General features: G+C 38.1%; 1 protein-coding gene across 1 annotated transcript in view; it reads right to left on the bottom strand.

Annotated features, from left to right (window-relative positions):
- The window catches only part of LOC117783781 (formin-J), a 39853-nt gene extending 26337 nt beyond the window's left edge, over positions 1–13516 (bottom strand). The window contains exons 1-3 of the mRNA XM_034621325.1: positions 12793–13516; positions 9954–10256; positions 8041–9863 (exon numbers count right to left, since the gene is read on the bottom strand). Coding sequence (XP_034477216.1) covers positions 8041–9863; positions 9954–10256; positions 12793–13500 — 2834 coding nt within the window. The 5' untranslated portion in view covers positions 13501–13516. The remainder of the gene's footprint in view (positions 1–8040; positions 9864–9953; positions 10257–12792) is intronic.
- Positions 13517–21075: the final 7559 nt, after the last annotated feature.

The raw sequence follows: 21075 nt of genomic DNA, 5'->3' as shown, positions 1-21075 counted from the left end.
GTTTTGTTATGTTTTCACTCATTTCTCAAAACTAATCAAATCAAATTCAAATAATGCCCACCTACTGACCATAAGCCAACAGATTATTTAGATACAAATCAATGCAAACAGAAAACTTTCACCCCAAAATGTGGCAACTACAAAAGGAAACAAAAACAGAAACAGAAATAAAACTGGTTCGCCAATATTTCTCGTATTACCTCATGCCAGACTCGGACCGGAGATCGGAGACTTTATCATGTGCCGAAATTCATTTAAAACTCCGTAATCAAACCCCATTATGAAAGAGTCAAGAGTTTAAGTCCAAAAACTGATTAATGTGCATTAAAAATGCAATCTACGAATATTCAAACAAATTTATTTAACAACAAAAATCAACGCAAATGAGTATTAATTATTTTCAGTTCCTCGGAAATTTGTTTTATTCAACGCATAACACAGTTATGTGCATATATAAATTTCCTCTTCTTTTATTGAATTTTTTTCTCTTTTTCAGTTTAACAACTCAATTTTGAATTAAAGTGAAATGCGTGAATACAGCTCAACACCCACATTCAAATAAATCAAATAAATTAGTGGTCGTAATTGTGCCACAGCCTCGCAATGCGGGTCAAGTGGCTGCCACATTGCCCCATTTTGTTTCACTTCAGAAATAAGTACGATAAACTATTAATATTGCTCAACAGTGTGATACTATATAACCATCTATCGCTTTGACATCGTTAGTTTCATCGAGATCTGTCTATATAAATTTGCATAGTAATTTAGAGATCAAATGACTGACAACCTGATCAAGAATATTAATCATTAACTTTTACTTTACACACTTCGTGACGAAATTGTAAAAAAGCTACATGATCCGGTTTTCACTTGACTTTTGTGATTTGCAAGTTCAACGAAATCATGTGAATTTACTTTGAGGTGCTTTCCATTTGTAGCCTTATTTTTACTTGTCGAGAATAGATGTATATAATGATTAGTTTAATAATTGTAAAACTTTATAAGCTATAGTTTGACTAGGGAATTCTTAACAAGTATTATAATCCGGTTATTGATGTTAATGATTGCATATCGTATAGAATTTTGAGGCAGAATGTGTAGAAATTTGTTTCAAATTCAATAATACAAATCTCTGAAATCAAATTAAACTAGACTATGATAAAGGGCCTCTGACTGCTAAACAGAGCATTGATACAGAAACAAATAGTTTACTAATACATATGAAAATTGATAGCTGAAACTACAAATAATAATTCAGTATTTTAAAGCTTGTTTAAATTAATTACAGCAAATGCTTTTGGCAAATATTGAATGCAGTTTCAAGTCAATTATTGTATATAATTTATCCAATATTCGCAAGTCAGCGGACTAACCCCGCCCCGCCTCCATGCCCCTCTGACCATGCCACCAAATGCTGCCAATGCCACACGCCCCGTTTTGAGTTCAGTTGAATGCACAAATGCAAAGCCACAACATAAAACCAGAAAAAAGTGAGGGTAAACAACAACAGCAATATGGAGAATAACAACAACAACAACAGCAAAAAGAGTGGCAAGAAGAATGGCAACAAACTGTTCAATGTACAACAAACAGTCTCCAATGCTTAGCCGTAACATAAATTATGGACTTTTGTTTAAAACCACAGCCGCAATAGCCGCAAAAAAAGTAAAATAAAATAAAATTCCAAATGAAAATAAAAATAAATGAAAAGTAGCCGATAGAGAGAGAGAGAATGAAAGAGAGAGAGAGAGAGCAAGAGTGAGAGGTAAATCAAAGCGAAAGGGGAGTGGCAGCCTGCATATAAGCATATTGTTTATTGTTTATTTGCATTCGCATATTTATTTATTTATATACTTATTTTCAAATGATGCTCATCTGCTCTTGGGAATGGGCTCTGAACTGGGCAGGGTCCTATTGTATTTCAGAAACAACAAATACAACAAATACAACAAAAAATAATAATAATAATTCTCATTTGTTTGCGAGCGGCTTTTGTGTGGAAATGTCTGATGCCTGAATTCACAATGAGCCGGTTAGACTTAAGCTTTTGGCTTTGTTCTCTTACCCAAATGGCATTGAACTGTAATGGCCCAAACCAAGTGGCAAGCCAACGGCCAAAAGGCAAAAGAGAAAGAGGCTGCCAAGTCTCTAAAAACTCTCGAGTTTGGTCTGCGCGATAATTTTCTCAGCGCTCAAGGCCAGTGCCAAAGCAGTTAAGAAACTTATTAAAGCATTTTTGGCACAATCCAAAACGTTAATTGCACGGTCACAATTAAGGCAAAAACAAACAAGTTTCTTAGCCACAAACTGATAATGACAGCTTTCGGCTCTAGACTGTGGGTTTGGCTTCTATCTGGATTTGGGTTTGTGTGCCATTCGACAGTTAATGGCCAAAACAGAAATCCAAATGTAAATCGAATTTCCAACTGGGGTGACAATTTAATAAACCTGAGATTGGCACAGCAACAGTTTGTCAAGAGAGTTGAGTCTGCCCTTTTGCCCAATTCTATCCTCAGGCAATCCAATTTCCCTCTAACTTTATCTCATTCTCTCCTATCTCTGACTATGCCTCTCTCTCTCTATCTCTCTTAGATTTGTTGGCAACTTGTTTTGGGTCGCCTTTTCTATTTGCTGCTGCATTTTGCCGGCTCATTGCAACTTGGCCCGAATGCATTTTCTATACAAACAAACTTTACTAACAACCAACCAACAACAGCAGCAGCTACAACAACAAAGACTGCAGCCACCGCAACAGACAACCGCAATTTGGTTTTCTGCTTAGAGCAGGCCAAGCACAGTGGTTCAAGTTTATATTAAATGGGGAAATATTTCTGCATGAATGATTATTCACTTTAATAAAAACATATTCCGAAATGTGTCTAAAGACTTGAAAGAAAATTAAGTGGAGTATTATTTAGCAGCAATGTCACTTGCTGAATGCTCCCTAGTCTGACATTCTTCGTAAATAAAAAAAGAAATTAAAAACAAAAAAATTTCATTGAATCCAAAGTAAAAATTAAAAATTTTTATTTATATTTATAGCCAACATGCGATATTAATTATAATAAAAAAATATTCATAATTACGTTAGCTTAAAGTTTATAGTGAAACCAAAATACAACTATTTCGATTTAAAATATGCAGAGAAACATTTTTAACTAAAGAAACTAGTTTGCACCCTTTATCATTTAAGCACAGTAATTCGCTAGGAAAATGTTAGAATTTAACTTTAGATACGCTTATAAGCTCTAAATTAAAGTCTTTATGACATTGGTTAAACTCATCCAACTATATAAAAAACATAATAAAAATTCACTGAGAGTCAACAAGAAATACTTTAATTAAAAGTATTTGATACAAAATTTAAATATATAATCACGTTTCAGGTTTCTAGCAGATACAATGACACTATCTGCAAGAAAAAAAAGTGAAAAAGTAAGAAATAATGGACGAAATTGTGGATTTCTGTCTTCAAAAAAAATTAGCTGAAACTTAACGATAGCTTTCAACATTAACAAAATTCTAGAACTGCATTAAGGCTATTTATTTGGTATATTAAACCACTGTGGCATGTGGGACCAAGCGAAATGACTTCTCTACAATGTTGTCGTTGTTGCTGTTGTTGCTGTTGTTATTGTAGTTGTCGTCTGCACTTGGACAGAGGCAGCAACAATTTTACTTTATTGGCTTTATTGACTTTTGTCAAGTTCTCGTCTCGTCTTGTTTTGCCTCACATCGTTTCGTTTCGTATCTTTTTTGGTTTTTTTCAGTATCTGAGTATCTCATGGATGCGGTTCTGCTTCTCTAGTGCCAAAGCCGACAAGTTATTTAGCCGCTCTTCTTCTACTGCTTCTACTGCTGCTTCCACTGCGGTTGTCGCTGTTGTTGTGGCTGCTGTGGTGTGTTGTGTTTGCGCTCTTATAAAAATAAATAAAGCCAACACCGCCAAATCAGTAAAAGAGCGGGCGGTGCACTCCAGACATTGCCTCCAAGCCAACTCGAACCCAACAGGACAGCCTAAACCGAGATGAAAAAAAAAAATACAAAAAACTGGAAAGTTGTTTGGTCAGTTGTCAGTTGTGTTTAGCTGTAGAAGCATTGGCTCTGACTGTGATTTTATGCCACATAATATGCCACAAAGTATACGACAATCACTCAATTGGTGGAAGGCTTCATCTTATCTCTTTGCCACAACTGTAAATCTCTGATCTAGCTAGAGAACTAGACCAAAATCTATGTCAGCCAGGCAGGAGATGCGTGCCACCAAATGTTGCAAGCAACCAAAAAAGCAAAAATATGAACGAACAGTAGATACAAATACAAATGCAGATACACACACCGCACACAAACACACACACACACACACACACACACACACACACACACACACAGCCAGAGATCGAGGTGCTGCTCAGAGTTCAGTTTGAGGCAAAAGGCAGCGTGTTCTGCAACTTGAAACTTGGCTTGTTTTCCGTTGTTGTTGTTGCTGTTGTTGTTGGTTCGGGTGAAATCTGGTTTTCAGTTGCTTTAGCTGGCTTTTAGCTGCCTTTTTGGCTTTTGCATTTTGAGCGTTGAATCATCCATCGATTTCAGGCGCGTATCTTGCAGATACTTTTGCACTCTTTTTATGCCGTATGCAAATTTTTTTTGGGTCTTTGGACTCCCAATTTGACACTCGCTTTAAAAACCGGTTAGCATTGTTACTGTTGTTATTGTCGTTGTTGTGGTTGTTGTCGTTGTCAGATTCAGTTTTCAGTGTCAGACGCCTCAATGCTTCACAAATCAACGCAGCTCGTAATTAGTTTAAGTGGCATAATTAATATGAAATACACGCGTCTAATGATCTTAACTGAATTACATTTTAGATTTACGACTGCATGTGACCGTATGTATGTGTGTGTCTGTGTGTGTGTATGTGTGTAAGCCAAAGTTATGATAACTTGGCCCAAGCACTTCAGTTTTCAGCTTAAGATACAGATACAAATGCGAAAGTGAAAGTAGCCGAAAACTTGCACGCTGAGACTCACGCGTCAACTCAAACTCCAAACTCAAAACTCAAACTGAGTCTTAGTATTTGTGGCTGTATCTGTGTCTGCAACTTCAGCTGTATTAGTATCTTTATCTGTATCTGCTAAAGTGATTTTATTACTGGGCACGCTGTTTTCTTTGCTCTTTTGTTTCGCATGCTTCAAAATATAAAATAAAATCCTATGAAAGGAAAAAAGGCAACAAAAATGAAATGAAGAAGAAACAAGAAATGATTACAACGATTTATATGTCGTCTCTGTCTGTTTTGCCGTGCAACGTGAGTTCAGCATCACGTTTCCTTTTTATTGCTTGCTGTTTTTATTTTTATTATTATTTGTTGTCGTTGTTACTCTCGATGTTGCTGCTGTTGTTGCTGCTGTTGTTGCTGCTGTTGTTGCTGCTGTTGTTGCTTGTGCTGTTTTCATTTTTCATTTTGGGACTGTTGTAATTTCTTGTTGTTGTTATTTAATGATTTAAAGATTATGCACGCTCAGCCAGTCGTCCCCCAATCGACAGCCCTTTTACAATTCCCCCTCAACTCCTGAAAAAACTTTCGCTTTTTACACCTTTTTATTTTTTCCTTGCTTTTTGCAACCAAATAAAAGTAAGTAAAAGCCAAAGATACTATAAAAAATAAACACATATTGTGTAAGAGTGTGTTAAATTGGGGCGAAGGTTGAAGGTGCTGAAAATGCAGATAAAAGACGCGAATCCGTTTTGAATTGTTCAATGTGATAGCTGAGATTGAGAATGCCCCGGCATTAATAGGCAGATAATAGGGGGCGTGCTATAAAGAGGCTGAAAAAGTCTATTAAGCTGCCACACAAAATGCTAGATAAGAGTTTTACTTCTTTTGTTTTTAGGTTAACTCTGGAGTTGGAGTCATGTTTATGTGTTCATATCTCAGCAAATGAAACAGGAAGTTGCTTGATTGGCTGCAAATTAGTATTTCTTTTTTAAAAAAATGGCATTTGCTTACAGCTTTTGAACAAATTACTTTAAGATAAAATACTACATAAAATTCACAGATTCATAGAAAGTGCAGTTAAGCTTCTAAATATGCAATACTTAAAGCGGAACACGCCTCAAAACTTTGGCATGACAACGAGAACCACAACAATTGTAGGAAGTACAAAAGCTACGAGCCAAGACTAATTTGCTTTAAAGTTTAAACAATAACCAAAACCATTTAACTTGACATAGTTTTGCAATTATACAAAAGATAAAATACAATTAAAATTCTGAAACACGATTTATTCTTGACTCCACTGGAAATTGCCTTCGTCGTCGGCGTCGTCGTCAAATGTCAAATGTTCAGAGGCGTGCTTTATATATATATATAAATACATATGTATATAATAGGAGATGTTTTTTGAGTCCAGCTGTTTGAAAGATAGCGCACATCCAGCTGACTACAGATTCAGATACAAAGGCGAACAGATACAGATACAGATACACAGCAATAATTTTGTGCAGTCATGAGAAAAACTGGTTCCTTGATTCTGGCGTAACTATAGATATAAATATTTATAGTAATACTTGTAAAAATGCGTGGGAAAATTACTAAAACCAAATATAGTAAGTATCTCTATCTCTCTTTCTCTCCTTATGTTGCTCTCTTTCTTTTCTGCCTCAGTTTGAACAAAAGGCACATACACGCTTTTTTGTACCTGAGCAAAACTGTGATTTAAGATCTGCAATTACAGATAAAGCGAAACTCATTATAATCAAAATGAGTTATGGTACAAAAACAGAAACAGAAAAAAGCTAAACAAAAATTCATCGTAAGATTCATAGAAATAATTACAACGAACTCTTGACATCAACTTTAAATTAGAGCTCTTGTTATTTTATATTTTTTTCTCTTCAAATTTCTTGGAAATGCTGTCAACCTAAGAAATTAATTTAAACACCAAGAAGTTTGTCTTAGTTCAGGTCAGGATGGGTTGTTTTTGGGCTTGGCTTTGGGTTCGGGTCGTGTCTAGGCTTTCGACTAGTAGGTTGAGTTTTCGGTTCGGTTCGGTTCGGTTTCTCGAGCGTCAAATCAAGCAAGAAATTTGTTACTGACATCAAAATTACCATCATTATAATGTCTATCTCTACCCTCTCTCGGTCCCAACCTCAGTCTCAGTCAACGTCTAACACGAAACAGGAAGACACATGGCCGAGCCGGCAAACGGCAAAAAAGCAAAAACAAAAAAGAAAAAAACGATGTGCGGTAATAGAAAATGTCGAAATAGACATGCACAACAACAACAACAGCAAAAAGAAGAAGAAGAAAAGCTAAGGCAAAACCAAAAGCAAACATGAAACATGATTAAGTGAGATATGAAAAGTTTGCAAGAGCTCGAATTAGCTAATACCCTGCAACTATTCAAGTAATTTAAGAGGAAGACTTTAAAAAAAGAATATACCAGGAAATATAATATTTAATACTTAAAATATATAATAATAAATTCTCTTTAGTAATCACAGATAGCTTAAAAGTGTATGTGAAATTTAAAATGCACTGAACATGGTAATGATTATGATTAAAGTGATCGAGTTTTCGATAAACCAACTTAAAAATAAATTTTGACAATATATTTGATTTGCAATCTACAAATAGAATTGCCCTAAAACTCGTATCAATTTTATTAATTTTAATAAAGTTGATGTACTTTCAACAGAGTAAAATCTCTTAATATTCTCTGAAGCAAGCTCCTTGGCATACCCTGTATTATTAATAACTTAAAAGAAACAAGAAATTGCTTTTACAAAATTTTGTGCATGCTGCTCTTTTCCCTTAACATATTCTACTACACTTTAACGGGCCTGTACAGGGTAGAAACATGAAACACGAAAGCAAAGGAGCGCTTGAATGGAAATGGAAATGGGGACTGGAGTGATCGATGATGCCAGAGGTGAGAGTTGAGGCACAAGATGAAGCTGACGGACAGCGAACGTTACAAAGAGTTACAGCAACTGGAAATTGGAATTGGCATTGGAAGGGGCATTGGAATTGGAACTCACCTGCGCATGATGGGAAGCGGCAACGTGAAGCGTCCATCACTCATCAGCGGAGTGGCGCCCGGAAGGGGAACCGTTGATATCACTGGCGTTAGCATTGGCACTGGCGCTTGCGGTGGTGGCGGCGGTGGCAGCGGAGGCATCGGTGGCAGCGGGGGGGCTGCCTGCGGAGGAGGCGGCAGCGGGGGTGGTGCTCCTGCCGGGAGGGCGCTGTAGGGCGGCGGGTAATGGCTGTGAAGGATGTCGGGCAACAAGGCGCGCGCCAGGCCCAAAGCTGCCGGATGTGGATGAGGATGCGGATGGTGCAAGTGGGGAGGTGGATGCAACGGCGGCGAGTGACGCTCCACGTGCAATCGCCGCGGATGATGCGGTGGCAACTGTTGCTGCTGTTGATGTTGCTGCTGTCGCCGTTCACGACGTTCCCGTCGACGTTGCTCGCGTGTGCGCAGCTGTTGTTGTTGCAATTGTTGCTGTTGCTGTTGCTGCTGCTGGGAGGAATTGCTGTTGCTGTTGTTGTTGTTGGTAAGATCATCGGTTTGGCATTCGGTTGAGGTGAAAGTGCGTGGGGGAGATGCATTCACATTGATTACTTTGACACTGTTATCAGCACTGGACACATTCACATTCACATTGCTTTTCTCATTACAATTATTATTATTATTTGTATTATTTTTATTATTATTAATCGCACTGGCACTGGCGCTCACACTGACACTGCCACTGTCGGTGGCAGCAACGTGTTGCACATCCACATTCGGATTATTATTGAGCTTATTTTGGACACTTGCACTAAACACTTTCGATGCTGGCACACAATTATTAATTGCAACAATGCAATTGTTGTTGTTATTGTTGTTGTTATTGTTGGGGGTGTTGCTGTTGTTGTTGTAATTGCAGTTTACAACACAAACGCCGTTGTTGTTGTTGACAATGCTTGACTCTTGGGCTGCTGCTGCTGCTGCAGTTGCTGTTGTTGTTGTAACTGTTGCTGTTGCCGATGTCGCTGTGCTTGTGGGCGACGCGACACAAACCTGATTACCGTTATTAGCACCGTTATTATTGCTGCTGCTGCCGTTGTTCACTTGTATCGTTAGACTTGGCTGCCTTTGACAGGACTTTGTTGCTGCTGGCAATATTGCAATGCTGCTAACGCTTTTGGCGTGTTTGTTGTTGTCGCTGTCATTGCTGTTGCTGGCTTTAAGAAAGACACTGCTGCTGTTGTTGTTGTTATTGTTGCTGCTGTGTGCAGTCTGTGTTGCTGCCGTTGCAGTTGCTGGCGGCAACTCAGCAGACACATTTAAACGCATCGTATCAATATCGATATCGCTATCGTTATCGCTATCGATATGTGCCTGGCTTAGACGATGCTCAAATAGACTTTCACTCGCGCGAAATTCGGCATACAAACGTTCGAGTTCTGCCAAACATTTGTTGGGCCGCAGCGCGTCGCTGCTGCTCTCGCTGCTGGCGTTGCTGCTACACGAGTTGTAGTTGTAGCGCCCCCGCGACAACCACGATGACAACGTGTTGTTGTAGTTGTAATAACTGCTGCCGTTTATATACGCGTCCGTTGTGCACGCGCTGAACGAACTCGAAAGACTGATCGCTGGTGAGCGGCGCTCAATGGAACAGCCACTAGTCGTCGCTGCTCTCTCAGCTGCTGTTGTACTTGCTCTCTCAGCTGCTGTTGTGCTTGCTCTCTCAGCTGCTGTTGTGCTTGCTCTCTCAGCTGCTGTTGTGCTTGCGCTCTCAGTTGCTGCAATGCTTGCTCTCAGAGCGGCGTGCTCTTTATCGCTGACACAGTGACTACGACTGCGACTGAGGCTCTGCCTGAGACTGAGAGTGCGATTGAATGCTGCTGCTGCTGCTTCTGCAGCACAGGAAACAGGTTGATTGACCTGCACTGCAACTGCAACTGCAGCTGCGACGGTGACTGCGGCAGAGGCTGAAGCTGAAGCTGAGACAGTGCCTGTTTCCTCGTTTGTTGCTGTTGCGATTTCTTGTTCATCGCCAGCATTGTCGTCGTCGTCGTAGTCGTTGTCGTCGTCTTTGTCGCTGTTTTCATTGATAATGCAATTCGCTCTGCTGTCGCTTTGATTTTCTGCACTTTGTTGTGATCTTGCATTCGTCGTCGTTGTTGGCTTTTGTTTTTGACTCGTCGTCGTTGTTGCCGTTGCTTTTTCTGTGTCGTTTATTGCTGGCGTGAATAATGCGCAGTTCTGCAAAGAAAAAATACAGATAAAGAGAGATTGGGAGAGAGAGAGAGAGAAAGAAAAGACGTCAAGTTTGCATTAACCAAATGACAAGATTTAAGTTTAAAGCGCTAATTAATGTTAATTGCCGAGGGATTAGCCAGTGGCCAAAAAGGTGACAGCAGCGACACAGGCAAAGTCACATACCAAGGATGTGGCAGCAACAACACAGGCAACACACAAGCAACAACAGGCAACATCTATCAGGCGCATAAATGTGCGCTTAATTGAATTAATTAAGCCAACGCACAAACATAAAATCGTCACAAGTAATTGTAGTGTTGTTTTTGTTGTTGTGTATCCCTGCCTGGCGTCTGCATGCTTGCTGATAAAGTTATTGCTATTGTCGTTACTGTTGTTGCTGTTGTTGCTGCTGTGGCTGCATGACTTGCTCTCTCTCCCTCTCTAATATCCACACAGACGACTGCGTTTGAATTAGAGCTGAGCTTATGTCGTGACTGTAACGTGACAAAAGCATCGTGCATTAAAACTTATTTTTAAAGTTTAGAAAGCACGAAATTGTGCGAAATATAACAAAAAATTATTAATAGTATATACAGTATGTCAAGTAACTGTGTTGACAAAAAATTTCGTTATTTAAAAAAATAGTTACACTAAATAAATTTTGTTTGTATTATCAAAATTTTTTAAGAACCACAAGAGAATAATAAAAAAATTAAATAAAAAACCTATTTTTTAAAAATAAAACATGTTAATTATCTAACATTTGTCAAAAGAGTTACATGACTAACTGCATGTTAGATAACTTTTTTCATAATTTTTTAGACAGTCCATCTCTAATTTTAAACATCACAGAGCTCCAACACGACCCCTTCCTCAGACAAACTCCGCAAAATCCTTATCCACATCATGTGAGCTTTAACTGTATGTGTGTGTGTGTGAGTGTGTGTGCGTGTGTGTGCGTGTGCGTGCGTGTGGGTTCTAATTATGTTACGCTGTGTTACTTGCATTAATTACGTCACAGAAATATAATGTGATTTACTGTTAGCTCAAACTGCTATCGCCTGTTGTTGCTGTTGCTTTTGTTGTATTTGTTGCTGTTGTTCTGATATATTGTTCTAGGTGGTGTTGTTGGGTTTGTCATTGCTATTGTTGTTATTATTATTGTTATTATTATTGTTGTAGCTGCTGCTCACTCTTGTGCAATGTGACTGCGATTGCTGCCGGTGATTGCTGCCGCTAGTTGCAATCATTAAAACTCGCCCCAAAAAGCTCCAAACCTTCCCAATCTAACGGTACCTGACTGCAAGCTAAAATACTTTGGCATCAACTCTATAATTAACGTTTTGTCATGCGCTTTGGATATTTTTAAAGCTTATGGACGATAATCATGTGTCGCATGTCCAAGTGATTGATACACTGAGTGCCATATGTATGTGAACGGGTTGCCAAAAAAAGCTATATAATTATATACCCTTAGCGTACAGTCTGTCTATCGATTGCAACCCCTAAATACTCTTAGCGACACTCAACCCTATACATAGGGAAGGAACACACATTGTATTCATACTTATCATTTATTTAAATATGTACTCTTACATTTTAGTTCCGCCTTTGTTCTTTGTTCTTTGCTTTGCGGTTAATTTTCCATTCCGTTGACTCAACAACAAATACAAATTGTGATAGGAGCATAGAAATAAATATAAATGCATATTTCCCGAGTACTTTGTAAGTCCCACTGGCAACATAACGGAACGACCCTCATAACGCAACCCCCTCCACGGCCACCCCCCGCACACTCCACTCTTAAAACGATATCGAGCCGATACCAATTACTCGTACGATGCCAATGTCGATGCTGATGCTAGACGACATCTGGCGCTCTCTTATCGAAGTCGCGGGCACTCAAGGGCCTAAGTGAAACATTAGCTCTTATCGACTGCAGAAACTGTCAATGGGGGCTCGATAAGAGGTCCCCCGTCCACCCTCTGCGTACAAGTCAGCCTTGACATCAAATTTGATGGTGCCACATTAGGCGTCTAAGTGCGTGCAGTTGGCGTTGGTGGCGCCACTGAGGTGACAATTTTATGGGGACACCGACTTGACACTGGAAATCAACATAAATCGAACAACAGACACATATCGAAATAACTACTGGATAAAGTATACATAAGAAATAAACACTAAATAAATAAGTCAGCACTATTCATTTTAATCTCCAATCTACAAAAAAAATAATAATGATATTATATCGATGATCGACAGATCGATTGTGATCGAAATTATTAATCCTATTGACATCAAGTATGTCAATCTTTCATCTTTAATATAAATAATAATTATGATAACACTCATAAATCTACGAATACTGAAATTAAAACAGTCAGATCTATTGATTAACTATAAGCTATTGAATCTTATGATAATGTATTGATATTTAAAAAGGTTGTCAGGTTTCGAAATTGAACTATTTGGATAAATAATAAATTTTTAATCTCATCTCTAACATGATAACTATTATCGATATTTCATCGACACTCACCTGCGATATGTAATCATCAGTGAAGGAGCGCACCAAACGCTCAGCGGGAACATTTGCCGTTAGTTCATCATCATCATCATCATCATGGTGATCAGTGTCTCTAGTTGTTGCTGTTGCTCGGGATCGTTGCGATCTATCACATTGTAGATTATTCGGCTGGACACGAGCCAAGCTCGCCCTGGCCACGCCCACGCCGGAGGCACTCGCCTCGTAGAGGGACTCGTACGAGGGAGGCTCCTTAATGGCTGTGGCCGCCGAGGAACACCATTGGGTGAGTGTGTGTGCCGGACTGCCGTAGTAGGATGGATACGAGTAGCGATTCCGATGGCCGCCAGCTCGGCTCGTCTTGGCCGCCTCGAAGGCGCATCCGCTTAAACTAAAATTGGGAAAAGGCACGGGAGGAGCTGTTCTTATCGGAGATCCTGTCGATATTGTTGCACTTGCTGTTGCAGTTGCTGTTGCTCCAGGAAGTAGTGGCATTAGGTGACTGGTGCTGGTCTCGTAGTTGCTCTGGGATTTACGCAACTTGCGATTGAGCCGCTCATCGTCATCGTCCTCATCCGATGAGCTGGCCATGGGCGTGGTGCGCTCGTAGGGCGTCCAGAGCATTGAGGAGAGCGCCTCCTCAACGTCCGGTGGCCGATGCTGGCGATGCGAGGGCGTTGCCAATGCCCCATGACTGGGCGTATTCCTTTCCGATATGGACATGTCGACTCTTTGGACATTGCTCACTCTTTAGGCTCCTCGCTGAGTTTCTGGTTGCATACTGAATTCTTAATTCTCCCTCTGTAACAAAAAGTCAAAACATGAAATAAAAATGTAACCGTAAATTGCTGTCGTGTTGCCAATGCCATTTCTGTTACCAACAAAACTTTTAACTAAGCAAATGGCTGACAAATTAAACGCTTTAGAAAATGTCCTGAATTTTCGAAACTAGCAAACTTTTGCACGGGACTCGAGCCCTTTTATTTTCCAATTTGATAAATTGCGATTAAAGCATTTAAAATGCCAGCAATGGAAAAAAAAGAAAAAAAGAAATGCTGAAGGGAAAAATAAAAATGGAAAACCGAATCGTAACGCAACGAAATACGCCAACAGACATGAAAAACAAGCTTCCGTTTTGTGGGCAAAATATATGCAGAAAAGTTTGCGACGCAAAACTTTTTGGCAACCTCTTTTGGCCAGAGGCAGCTTTCTCCCTACCCACCCCTCTCTCCTTCGCTCTCTATCACCCATGAAGCTGAAAAAACTTTACCACACACATTTAGCTCGTATATATAGTAGGCTGCAAGCCATGGCTGAGACTGCGTCTGATGCCGTTATTCGCATTAGAAAGACTCACTCAGCCAAGTTTAAAGTTGACTGCCAATTCGGTCTCGAAGTCGGCACAGAAAATGGCTTAACAGCCATCGCACTATGGTCCGAATGAAGATTTTTTAGGAATAAATTAATAACTCGAGAACGAATAAAGTTATTTTGGTCTAGTCTTTTGCATTGGGCCTATGACATAAATACGCAAATGGCCTAGAAAAGTGGGCGTGTTGCAGCCTTTATTTTCGATTCTGCGATATTTAAATTTTTTGTTTTTCAAGCTATCATGACCAAACTCACAGGTTAGGCGTGTTACTATGCCCGTAACGTGTTGCCAAAATTTCATTCAAATCGGACAACTATATCATATAGAAACAATAGGAATTATCAGTCGAAAAGTCATTTTTTTTCTAAAAACGCTATTTTTTCCAAAATATCTGACCAAACTGATCGTATATAAGTGATATTATGCTCCTCACATTCGGGGTAACATATATCAAGATCGGAATACTATCATTTATAATGTCATATTGTTCAAATTATTTAAATCGGTCGTGAACTGACTTTTTGTATGAAACAAGAAATTTCTATTTTTTGTCGATTGTAAAGATTTAACATTTATTCAATACGTAAACACATGTTTTTGTAATTTTCGCCAATGCGCCCATTAAAATAAGCCAAAAAATCATAATTTTGGTCATTTTGTCTCATGTGTTGTCGGCACACTTTAAACGAATTTTATAACGTGATGTTAGCTGAAATAAAGTGAAATTGTGAAAAATGCGCAAAAATGCGCAACTTGAGCTTAATAGTACAATTTTAGAATTGATCAATCTTCAAAATGCATATAGTCACATTGCTGACAAGTGCTGACAAAATTAGTTATATCTTATTAAAGATAAAATTTAATTGAAAACATTTTTTTTCGAGGCAATTTTTTAAATTACAGATGGCAACATATAGCATTTTGATTTTAAGCAACACAGATATATAAACACAAAATACAAGCCACAATGAATATAATCCATGATAAATTTAGTTAATAAAGCTTTTAAGTACGTGCTGTAAGATAATTCAAATTAACATTAAAAATGCGCATATGCGTTTCATGTGCTCTTTGTTCAAATCAACTCTGTTCAACAGCTGATTGCTGAACAGTGTTGAGAAATGTTAAGATTTTAGTTATGCAACATTTGAGCTTGATGTGTTTTGAATACATCGCCATCAAAATATCGGTACTTTGAACATGTTTATAAAATGACTTTATTCCTAAAAAATCTTCATCCGGACCATAGTGCATCGGACTAAACGGAGAGACATTGAAACGGAAATGGCCGCCCATAGACGTCTCTTGAAGCCGTTGGGTGCCGTTTCAGTTGCCCATGTTGTTGTTGTTGCTTGCCACTCATGCAGCAGCAGCATTGACTGCACACAGTACGACAAACACATGCAACGTTTATGCGTGGCATATCATGTTAAGCTGTTAACACTATTAACCTACTTATGTTCAGCTAAACATTTGTCTTCAATCTCTGGGTCAACTAGCAAACTGTCATTTAAGGTTAAACTTGCTCACCTATCACGTTAACAGAGAAGCCATAAACATTGTTTTGCCATTGTTAGATATATCGGTAGCATATCGAGCCCTATTTGCATAAATGACGTAAGCGCCATTTTTTGCGAAATTTGTTATTGTATGCAAATGTGTTTATAAATACCAACAGCATCTGCACCCAAATTGTAAAATTTTAGTTTTATATATTTACGGAGGTATTGGACCGTCAATTATAACGTAAGCGACACACGGCATACAAAACATGACACACCATAATTCAAATAAACTCACTCCTGTAACATTTTGTATATTGTTTGTAATTTTGGAATTTATACTTGACTAGTTTAGTTCAAGATGCACGAGAAACGTGTAAGAAAAGTTAAAAAGATTTACAATAATGTCAGATACAATTTTTTTTATTTTTTTTTTATTTAAAAATAATGTTATCATAATAATTGAAGGGAAATGGTAAATACAATATTGATGGATATGTTAATCATTAAGTTAAGTTGAAGATTCGACAATGTGGGTGCAAATTCAAGTTCAAGCTCACACATATCTAAGTAATCTGCAGATTATGATAATGCCAATTAGCTGGTTGAATCGTTCATAAATTTATTGACATATAAATATCTAAAAGAATATTCAGCTTAAATCGAATATATTAAAGATTATTGCTTATCATAGAACAAAGTTTATGCGCGAAGTAACTAAATCTACTGCAGAAAATGCGTAAGTAGATTTTCTTTAATAAAATTTGCAGGTTTTTGCGAGGCTTATCTTGATTTCAGCTTTAAATTACGCTAGCAAAATTGATAAAACACTATTCATAACGAAATATCAGTTAAAGTTTCCACAGTTATCATGCTTTGAGACAACGCATAAACCTAGTGTCAGTAATTTTAGTTGTAGGCCACACACAGTCAACCGCATGAACGTGCTCGAATTGTTGGCCGTTAGCTGTTGGCTGTTGGCTGTTAGCTGTTAGCTGTTTGCTGCCACTGAAGCTGAAGTTTTATGTGTTGCATATCCTAAGGCGCTTTGCTGTTCTAATTTTTCTCCTTTTCCTCCATTTTTTTTGGTGCAGAATAGGGGTTGGTTGACAGAGGGTTTTCTTGGTATTTTCTGTCGTAGTTTGGTAGCATTGAAGGCGATGTTTTTGTTATGCTTAAATAAAGATTTGTGTTAGTGTGTTTTATTCTTTGGCTCTTGTTCTGAAATTGTTGCTGTTCTTGTTGTGGTTGTTGTTATTGTAATTGTTGTTGTTGCGGCGCACTTTGCTTGTGTTTGTTCAGCAAGTTTATGTGCATTTCTGGCCTTCATTGTTGTCATTCCCATTGTTGTCGCTTGGCCAAAATGAAGAAAAGTGCCAGCTAAAGGCAACACAAAAGACGTCCCCGTTGAAAGCCACCACACACAAATTAATTTGTGCAACAATTGAAAGTGTGTGTGCGACTCTATGTGTGTGTGTGTAAGCCTTGTTATATGCATGTTACCTACTTTTGTGAGCTTTTAATTAACAACAAGTGTGCGCCTTGCATGCCCGGAACAAAGGGCCAAAAAAAAAGAGCCAAAAGCAAAGAAAAGCCTTGAAATTTTCACACAGTCCCTCTGTGTGTTTCATACAACATTTTATTTGTGCTATTTATAGAGAGAATATATTAAAAAGTACTTTAAATCATGCATTATAATACGATGCTCGGATTTTGTCTCAGCTTAAATACAGATTATGGCGCAAAGCTCCCAATTAAAGAGCAACCTCGCTGAGTATTCGAGAAATTTAACAACGAATTTATGGAACGTTAAGTAAGAAGAAGGAATATTCTCTACATGTATTTAATTACCTTATTAAAGCAGACCTTTAAACATGACAACATTATAAATCACTCCAACTGTTTGCAATTTAAAGACATGTTGTCAGTGATTTTTCATCTGATTTCCAAGGAAAAACTTTAACTTTCAACTGAACTGAATGTTGTAAATCATAAAAGCAAATAAGTAAGGAAAACAGCAAAACAGACAACAAAAATAAAAGAAAATCAAATACAAATACAAATACAAATAATTTGCGTAAAGTTCCTTTGCAGCAAAAGCAGAAAATTGCTAAACAGGAAAAACTCTGCGCGTTGTGAAAATGTCACGCAAATGAGCAAAATTTTCCCTCAGCATATTTTAGCATAGCGCAAAATTCAATGAAATTATATATACGTAAATGTATGTATTTTACAGAGGGTGCGGGAAGCTTCATAGAAGTACTTTATATTCTATTTTATTTTATTTGTATTTTTATTTTCATCATAATTTTCTTTTTTTTATTCAACTAGACGTGCGTCTGTCAATCGTGGCGCAAAGTAACGCGGGCAGCGGGTAACGGTGTCCAAGAGAAACTTTTTCCGCTAGGGAATACAGTGCGCAAAAAAAGTTAGCGGCAGGCGTTGCTATTGACAGCGTTTGTGCCACTGTTACGAGGGGAAGGGGAAGGGGCAGAGAAAAGAGCAGAGTCAGAAGCAAATTGCTGCCAGTATGTTTGTAATGCAAACAAACTTTATCTAATTAAAGGAACACGTGTTCCAGACACGCCCCCAACCTGCCGCTCCTTGTTAGACTGAAATGTCATTGGTACCCCTATTCTCAATGCTCAATCTTCATCTTCATCTCCATTTCCATCTCCAACGACATCGACATCGACATCTTCATCTTGCAAACTGTTTTGCATTGATGACGCACTCGAAATGCCTTTTGATGTGTCCTCCAGCTTCAGTTCGTGCTTCTGTTTATGCTGCTGCTCCTGCTCCTGCTCCTGTCGAACTTTGCATTTGCCTATTTGACATATTCACATGTGAGACATTCTGTGCTCCGTTTCCGTTTCCTCTTTATGGAAGTGCTCTGCCCCTAGGCCATGTCATCGTATCGTCTATCGTCTATCGTCTCCAGTCTCCGGTCTCCAGCTGCCTGTCAACGTCAAGTCGGTGGGTTTGTGAGTCTGTCGAGTGCCTTTTGAGTTGTTTGTCAATATGTAGACCATTATTCAATCAATATATTGACACACATTTCATTTCAACCTCCGTCCTCCTCTCCCTCCCCACACGGCAGCCAAGTGGCGTTCTTCAAGTTACCATACCCACTCCCATCGCCTCCCCTTCCCCCAGAAAGCCGGCCAAGTGCTAATCGCAAACAAAGTAGTTTTTGCTTGAGTTCCATTTCGATTTCGTTTGACGAGTTCTTTTCCCTCTTCCCCCATTTTATGGCCGGGGGCTGTTTGGGTTTCGTCTTCTTCGATTCTTCGATTGATTCCTCCAATTCCTCCGTACTTTGACACACTTCCATGCCTTGGGCCCCAGGGACGTTCATTTCCGCTTAACTATTGTGCGTGGGGCCTATGCCAAGTATATCCCCCCATTCAATTGAATTTGAAGTCCTCTTTTATTTGCACATGCGTCGATTTTCTTTCATTTTCCCATTTTTGCTTTCTTTTCTATTCGCTTCGTGTTTTTTAATTTAATTCTACGCTTTTTTTGTTTGCCACTTGAGAACTTTTTTCGATGTAACTAAGACTTTGACGGAAACTGAGGTCCTGAAATGTTGGCAACGCATTTACAGCCAGAGTCAATCGGAAAATCAACATTGGACAACATCAGCTTCATCATCAGCCAAATCGTTTAAGCCATTTGGGCTTTGTTTACATGCGAGTAGATCGCTCGAGTTAAATTCCTGTCTCTAATAGACTCTGCCTACTCAAAAAAAGTATATAGACACAATTTAGAGATAAGCATGACTTCTATTTTATCTGTCAAAGATGAAGCCTTAAAAAAGCAAGCGAATCACAAACAAAAGAGGTCGAAAATTAACTGATGAGATTGGAATAATAGTTTAAAATTACAAAAAAAAGTAAATTTGCCTAAAAATATAATATTAAAGATAAATTAAATTATGAAAGTATTCTAAAAGTCACTTAAAATAATTTTATTAAATTATTAAATTTTTATAAATTATTGTAAAAGCATTGTTCAATATTACTACTATAAATAAATATTTTATAAAATAAAATATAAATAAATTATGAATCCATTCCAAATTTCATTTTAAATAATTTTATTAAATTTTTCTAATTTTTTGTAGCTTATTTATTATTGTAAAAGAATAGTTTAAAATTACATTTATAAATAAATATCCTTAAAAATAGGTTACAAAAGATAATTTAAATTATGAAACTATTCTAAAAGTCACTTTAAATAATTTTATTAAATTATGAAATTTTTTAACTTATCAATTATTGTAAAAGAATAGTTTAATATTACAAATGAACATGCTATGAAATTAAAGAAAAATAAAATTATGAAACTATTCCAAACTTCACTTTAAATAATTTTATTAAAGTTTTAAATTTTGTGTAGCCCATTAATGATTGTAAAAGAATAGCTTAAAATTACATTTATAAATAAATGTTCTTAAGAACATGTTATAAAAAATATATTAAATTATTAAACTGTTATAGTCACTTTAAAAATTTGTTATACAATTTCTAATTATTTTTAAACTCATCAATTATTGTAAAAGAATAGTTCAAGCTTTATAAAAGAGCATCAAGAGCTTAGAACTGAGCAATGGCCAGCACTCTACACTTTCAAATGCAATTCAATTAAAGTTATTCTAGCTTGAGCACCTGGCTCCTTTGGACTGGCCCAAAATCTTGACTTCAATTAACCAACTATAAACAAACTGGAAACGAGCAACTGGCCATGGGAAATGTGTTCAGTGGGAGGATAGTTAAGTGGTTCCTCCTTTGGCGCTGGCAGCTGTTGAACTTACCTCAAAATGCAGTCCTGGCCAAAGTGTGGGACTTTAAGGAAGCTTTAACTTGCACGAAATTGCTGTTCTTAACTTTCACTGACGCGCGGAGAGGCATGCAACACTCCAGCTTCAGTTTGAGTTGCAGTTCGAGTTGCAGTTGTTGCCGCTGCCGCTGCCCCAAAATGTGTTGGCTTAATTATGCTAAAAGCAGGCAACAACTTTTGCAGCTGCGTGCCCAAGCTAGAAAAATGAATATTTACACAGCTCGAAGAACGAGAACAAGGACGAAAGCGAGGACATGAACGAGGCCGCAATGGGACTAGTGTGCTGTCAATGTCAAAGCCATTAAGTGTGGCAAAAAGGCAAACACCCGTTAACAATATGCGAACTGAAGCCGGCTGTGGCAGCAACTGTGGCAGCTGTGGCAACTATATTTGATTTTGTTGTTGTTTGTCACTTTTCAACTAAAGTCAGTTTGGTTTTCAAGTCAGCACACAACAAGTTGACGTTTGGCCTACGCGTCGTATGCGTAATGTCACTATAAGCACATCAATCGACATGCAATTATTTCGAGAATGTTTCGTAAACTTTCGTGTGCTTTTCACAGTTGTTGCAGAGACGCGAAC

This window comes from Drosophila innubila (genome assembly GCF_004354385.1).
Source record: "Drosophila innubila isolate TH190305 chromosome 2R unlocalized genomic scaffold, UK_Dinn_1.0 1_C_2R, whole genome shotgun sequence".
Taxonomy (NCBI): Eukaryota; Metazoa; Arthropoda; class Insecta; order Diptera; family Drosophilidae; genus Drosophila; species Drosophila innubila.
Note: the sequence above shows the minus strand (reverse complement) of the source record. Positions and strands in the feature narration are given on the sequence as shown.